Source organism: Fulmarus glacialis, unplaced genomic scaffold (assembly GCF_000690835.1).
Source record: "Fulmarus glacialis isolate BGI_N327 unplaced genomic scaffold, ASM69083v1 scaffold31812, whole genome shotgun sequence".
NCBI classification, from domain to species: Eukaryota; Metazoa; Chordata; class Aves; order Procellariiformes; family Procellariidae; genus Fulmarus; species Fulmarus glacialis.
Window position 1 is genome coordinate 4,523 of NW_009196461.1, and position 6,615 is coordinate 11,137.

The 6,615-nt window shown below is 38.2% G+C and overlaps 1 protein-coding gene across 1 annotated transcript; it reads left to right on the forward strand.

Annotated features, from left to right (window-relative positions):
- The first annotated feature begins 600 nt into the window (after positions 1-600).
- Positions 601-4,720, forward strand: ATMIN (ATM interactor). Its single transcript, XM_009572203.1, has 3 exons — positions 601-720; positions 1,689-1,888; positions 2,890-4,720. The coding sequence occupies exons 2-3, from the start codon at positions 1,695-1,697 to the stop codon at positions 4,718-4,720; spliced, it is 2,025 nt and encodes a 674-aa protein (XP_009570498.1). The 5' UTR covers positions 601-720; positions 1,689-1,694.
- Positions 4,721-6,615: the final 1,895 nt, after the last annotated feature.

Below are 6,615 nucleotides of genomic sequence, written 5' to 3' on the forward strand. Positions count from 1 at the left end.
AGGTATACCGGTCACTTAATGTTTGGAGGTTCAGAATTAGCACGCTAGTTGTTAGTTTCATAGACTTAAGTGAGATTTGGTTTATAATCTGAATTAAGTGGCAGAGTGTACTTGGCATTTTTCATTTTATTACAAGTAAACTCTAAATAGTGCCAACAGAATTCCAATGTCAGGGAAGTGTTGTGTCACGCAGTGTGTGACTAATTTTAATGGAGCTTCAGGTAGACTGTGCTACTAACAAGTAAAACCACATTGAATTGGCAGTGTAGCGTAGTATCTGTAGAATGGCTCAAATAACACAAAAGGCAGTTATAATTGGCTTGAGGCAGTGAGTATCTCGGTAAAAGTAAATAGTACAATATCAGTACTCTGTAGAGCTGCTTGTAATTTCACTTGGTAATTTTGATGGTATATTTGCAAAGTAGCATCCACATCAGTGAAAAACTCCATTTGAATGTTCAAATCACTTAGGAAAGTGCCTTCAACTCATTGAGGTGTGTAAACTCAGTGAGCCAAAGTTGATGTGTATTCTGAATGTTGTCTTTAATATGCAAACCTGTAGAATTGTCAACTTCTCAACTGGTTCTTTTTCAGGATGGAAAATGTAATGCACCAATAAGGAAGGGTTTGAAAACTTCACAGAAGTTCTACTGCTGTCCTATTGAAGGCTGCCCTAGAGGACCAAACAGACCATTTTCCCAATTTTCTCTTGTAAAACAGGTATTCCTATTTCCTAAAGTATTATTTTCATACTGATTTAGTCCTGACTGTCTCTACTCCAGAGAACGTACACTTTTGTATTCAGATATGAGCAAAGCCTCTCAGCATATATCCAGAAGTTGGAGAATTGTATGCAGAAACTCCACATGGGCGTACGGTTAATGAATTTGCATGTTTGCATGTTGATATTAGAGGACTTGAACCTTTTGATCAGGCAGATGCCAGTACATTCTGCTAAACTAGAAGACAGCCCCTGTCCACAAATTAAAAAGATGGAGAAAGACCAGAAGGGAAAAAAAAAAAATCACAGTAGCAACCAATAAAGGTTTAAAATGTGGCCGATGCTTTTAAACTGCTTTTTCAAGTGGTCAAGAATTAAGAGTTTTTCTCTGCTTTAGTATCAAAATGCATTTGTTTAATAGTTACCTGTTTAAGAAGACATGTAAGACTTGTTTCTGCATGAGTGAGTAAAAAAAGCACTCTTCTGCTGTTAAGCTGGGGAGACCATAGGGGAGATGAGTGGCTAGCACTTGGTGCCGTAAATGAAAAGGAAAAATTCCGGTGTTTGCTCTGAAGTTGACCTGTTTGACTTGAGACTGTTTGCTCACTTGTAGATCTTCAGGAGTGTGCACACGTTGCAACATACACTTACTATGCTCTTTGGCAAGATTCATCTATAGATTTATTAATGTCCATAGGAAACCTCCAATAACATTAGGACAAATAAATATTTATCTGTGTTTTAAGATGCACATAGCACAAGCAGATTTGCAAACTTTAAATTCTTTCTGTTGATTTCTTTAAGCTTGTGACTTATTCCTAATGAGACTCTTAAAAAGTTTTTAATTCTACTCTTCAATGCTATTTAACAACTAAAAAAATGCAAATATTCATGTCTCCCCTAAACATGATTTTCTTTTTTTTATCTTTACTGAAGGCTAATGTTTACTTTTCATTGTGTATTCTAGCACTTTATGAAAATGCATGCTGAAAAGAAGCACAAATGTGATAAATGTAGTAACTCCTATGGTACAGAATGGTATTTGAAACGGCATATAGAGGTCTGTGGCAAGACTTTCCAGTGTACTTGTGGGTGCCCTTATGCCAGCAGAACAGCATTACTGTCTCATATTTACAGAACCGGCCATGAAATTCCTGCAGAACACAGGTAAAAGTGAAGCAGTTAAGTAATGATACTTACATTCATCACCAAGTCCTCTGTCTCCCATGTACTGGCTTTTTGTCTCCTTTCTGTTGATTAAATTGGAAATAGGTGCACATTGTTTTAGCTGTAAAGCAGTTTGCAGTTTCTTTGTTCTGTTGCTTTAGTAGTTTCTGTTTTGTTGAAGGCAATGATGATTGTCTAATCAATAAGATCAGGTTCCCCACAGAAAACAAAAAAGTACTGATAACACTGCACTGCATGACATAAATGCTAGTGGTTCTTGTTGCATCTGCTTTTACAGTTCTGTGAGAATAGAGATGGTTTGGAAACGTTTATAGCTGGTAACTGGTGTGGAATGCAGTTCAATTTATTTTCTTTTATAGTCTAGTCGTCTTTGCAAGTATTAGTGAATTTTTTTTTTAAATGCCTATATATGCATGTTTAGATTTATAGTTGTCTTAACGTGTACATATATTTTATAAAGGGTAATCTGTTTCCTGAGGCCTAGCCTGTCTGTCTTGGAGATTCAACTGCTGCAAAATTAAGTTTTGTGTGAAGGAGTCATGCAAAATTAAGTTTTGTGTGAAGGAGTGCTAATTGTATCTTCAATTTCCATGAGAGACCTTTACCTGTACACTAATTTTAAGAGCACTGTCCCTTCAATGCTTGGTCTGAGTTAGCATCAAAGTAACAAACATGTCTTCAAATCAGAGTGCTTAATGTGCAAGGGGGAAGAAACCATCTAAACTTTCGCCTCCATTTAGAAATAGGTCTCCATAAAAGAGGTAACCTTTTTTTCTTTTTTAAATGGGAGAGTGAGGAATGAAATGTTACAAAATTGAAGTTCATGGAGTCTTTTTATGTTTTAATCAGGATTAGTTGTCTTCTCATATCCAACCTCATCTGTGACTTCAGTTTATATTTTCAATGCAATGACTCAAAAGAATGGAAGGCAGATGTTTTGTGCTTGAAAGCGGTATAAATTATTGATCTCACGTTCACAGGGATCCTCCCAGTAAGAAAAGGAAAATGGAAACCTCCGTACTTAATCAGCAGTTGGCAGAGAAAGCAAATGAAGCATTTGTCAATACACAAAATAATAATCCTGGCAGTCAGGAATTGGAGCCCTCTGAAGTGAAACTAGCGGCCTCTCTTGAAGGCTCCTGCAGTTCTAACTTCACGAACCAAATGCAGTCAAAATGTGCACCGAAGATGCTTTTACCAAAGCCTAAGGTGGCTTTGGTTAAACTTCCAGTGATGCAGCTTGCTCACTTGCCTATATATGTATCTGCAACAGACTCTTCTGTCAAACCTGCTGTGGTGACTGTTGATAATCAAGGTTCAGTTGTAAGTACTGTTCATTTATTGCCTCAATCTATAGGAATTCTGATTCCAGCACTGGAGGCAGAAACACTTGTATTTAAAGATAGTATGCCTGTTTCAAAAGTGACAAATTCTGGTGATCATGAACCAGTAAGTACTGGTGTACAAGTTGAGTGGGATAAGGTTACATCGAATAACACAGGGCAAGAGCTGGGGAATGTTTGTCACAAGAACAAAATTTCTTCAATAAATATACAGACTGACTTATCTTATATTTCACAGAACTTTGTACCGGCTGCGGCCTGGACTCCCAATTCTTCTGTATCCTCTTGCTCTCAGACAGATCTGTCATTCAGTTCACAGGTTTCGTTACCCATCAGTGTACAAACACAGACGCTGCTGCCTGCTTCCAAACTGACTTCATCCATAGCTGCTCAGACTGATGCTTTTAGTCAGGTTTGTTTTCCAACGTGTGGCATTTCTAGAGAGACTCAAACCAGTAGGACACAGGACTCTCTTGATGGAAGAGTGCAAATGGACCAGGCTGTCATGTGCAGCGACATCTTTGACAATGTTCATTCATCATATAATGTTTCTACTCACATTGAACTTCCAGAAAACAATTTAGTGCCTGCAAATATAGATCAAACCTTGCTGCAAAGGAGTAATTGCAAGAGCCTGAATCAAGATATGGTGAAGTCTGAATCCCTTATCAGCTTCAATACGCAGACTAATATACTTCCACCTCAAAATACGATGGATAATCAAACCCAGACAATTGATCTACTAAGTGATCTGGAAAACATCTTTTCAGGAAACATGTCTGGCCAGACACTGGATAATCGTGGCCTTCTGTCTGAGACAAGTTCTAATGCTGACACGCATCTGCCATCTGGTCCATCACAGAGCACAGGAATAGACTTTGACATTGAAGAGTTCTTTTCAGCATCCAATATCCAAACTCAGACGGAAGAGAGTGAGCTTGGTACCCTAAACTCTGAGCCAGTTTTGGAGTCATTGGACATTGAAACTCAGACTGATTTCTTATTTTCAGATAGTGCCACTCAATCATATAGCTGCCGAGGAAATTCTAACTTCTTAGGTTTGGAGATGTTTGATACACAGACACAGACAGACTTGAATTTCTTTTTGGACAGTAATACCCATCTGCCTTTAGGAAGTATTCTGAAGCAGTCTAGTTTCTCCATGAGTACTGACTCATCTGATACGGAAACCCAGACAGAATTATATCCAGCTACTAAAAACATGCCTACTCAGAATGTTGAAAGCAAAGTCCAGCTCAGTAGCACTGAAACACAGACTATGGATAGCTGCTTTGAGAATCTGGGGAGTTTATTCCTTACCAGCAATGAGACGCAGACAGCAATGGATGACTTTCTTCTGGCTGACTTAGCCTGGAATACAATGGAGTCCCAGTTCAGTTCAGTGGAAACACAGACCTGTGAAGAGCTGTGCTCCTTGTTTCAGAGCTCTGACAAGCCCAGCCGTTGAGTACTACGTAATATAACTGTTTTCTGTGGTTTGAAATTAAGTTATTGGGGTGGGAGAGATGGCTTGACCAAGTTATCCACTTTGCATTATTGAATGTAGTTATCGTGAGCAGTTGGCCTAAGAGACTTTTCATGGTGAAGGTACTCTATTGAATATATAACTTTACATAAGCTATGTGTGTATAAATGGGGCGGAAGGGGGGGCTGTAACATGTTAATGTACATTTGAACCTTAAAAAAAACCAACTATGTGGTGCCTATGTTTTTTCCTCAAACTTCTTTACAAAGCTGATACTGCTTTCATTTAAACGGAAGAACTTTTAGTTGCTCTATATATCTCTCTCTCTATCTATTCCTGGCTTACATGTAGGGTTCCAACGTGCTGGACCAAAACCCTGACCTGTCCAATTCAGACGCTTCCCTGAACTTATGGGGGAGGATTCTGTTAGTGTAAGCTACTTCTGTTTACTTTTTTTAGTAGCTTGTATTTTAAATCCGGCATGAACATAATAAGCCGTAGTGTCTTCTCTTACTTTATGCCTTCACAGCTCTTTCTCCTGCATAAGTTGGTATTTTTCCAAATACCTGTCCAACACACTAGACTCATATCTCCTGAATTGTTGAATATATTTATTATTAAAAATATGTAGAAAGCAGTACTTTAAATTTTTTTCCCTGAGTGGCACTGATGACCTTTGAAGGGTGGGAAAACAACTTGGAATACATAATTATAGGGAAAACTAGTATGTTGTCCTTTTAGCTAGTGTAATAAATGGAACTTACATTTTTATAGTCTTCAGGAGGGTTTTGCTTAAATTATTTCTGTCTGTAAGATGCAAATGTTACAATGTGTGTGCCTCAAAGACTGGAATAATTTGTTCTCGCTGAAATTCTCCTAGCTTTATTAAGATACAAATTGAGAAATGTTACAGTGGTTTATACCTCTATTACCTTAACAGAAGTCTTTAGAAATGGGAAATTAAATTATACTCACGCACCTAGACTCCTGTTTTTAGACTTCCCGCTTCCAAAAACAATTGGAATCTGTACAACAGAGCTGGGACATCAGCTCACAGAAGCTCTTTCAGAATAGCTGTATCTTGCTTTTGCACATTGATCTGCAGCCCTCAGTTCCTGCAGCTTTTAGAGAGTTTTCCTGAGTGTAGTCAAATTCAAACAAACTGATTTTTCAGAGAAGAAATGTGTGACCTCTTGGAATTTTGTTTAATGTTCATCTTGCCTCTCATACCATTGCTTGCAGTATTTTTCATTTGCATGAAAAAAAAATGAAGCCATTTGTGAATGTATGTTGGAATTTGGCCTTAACTGATTTTTATCTCTTACTATACGACCTGCAAAACGTAGGCCTCTGGTTTTGTCATGGACAGACTTTAGTTTCTGTTACCTTAAATGAAAAGAGAAACCTCTTTGTGTCAAGTTCCTGGGCCTGTAACAGACTTTACTCCTCCATTGTGAGAGGAGAGGTATTGGCTGCCTATTTAGTAGGCAGCCCATCAGTAAATCTATGTCCAAGCCTTAGTTTTTGAAGACTCGCTATGCTTTGTGCTTCATATCCTCAACTGAAGGGTGTGGGAGTTAAGTTACTCATCCGTTGCAGCTAGCTTGTTTTGCTGAAAATGAGCAATACCTTTTTTTTTTCTCTCTTCCTACCACTCTTCAAATTGCCATAGTTAACACGCTAATATGGTAACCGTCTCTACTTTTACTGGAAATAATCTCTTTACATTAACTTGAAACCCATATTTTCTTCCTGGAAAATTCCTGAAACCACAGCTGTGTTGCCAGTTTAATTTTTCAACATTTCTAGGTGCAAGTTGAGATACTTCCAGTCTTTGGCTGAAGAAACTGCAGAAAGGAATCTTGCAGTTCCCCCCA

Bases quoted from the DNA above. Each gene is read 5' to 3' on its own strand.
- ATMIN (XM_009572203.1), top strand. From the start codon at position 1,695: ATGAAAATGCATGCTGAAAAGAAGCACAAATGTGATAAATGTAGTAAC. The intron at 1,889-2,889 runs GTAAAAGTGAAG...TCACGTTCACAG, and splicing joins GAAATTCCTGCAGAACACAG to GGATCCTCCCAGTAAGAAAA.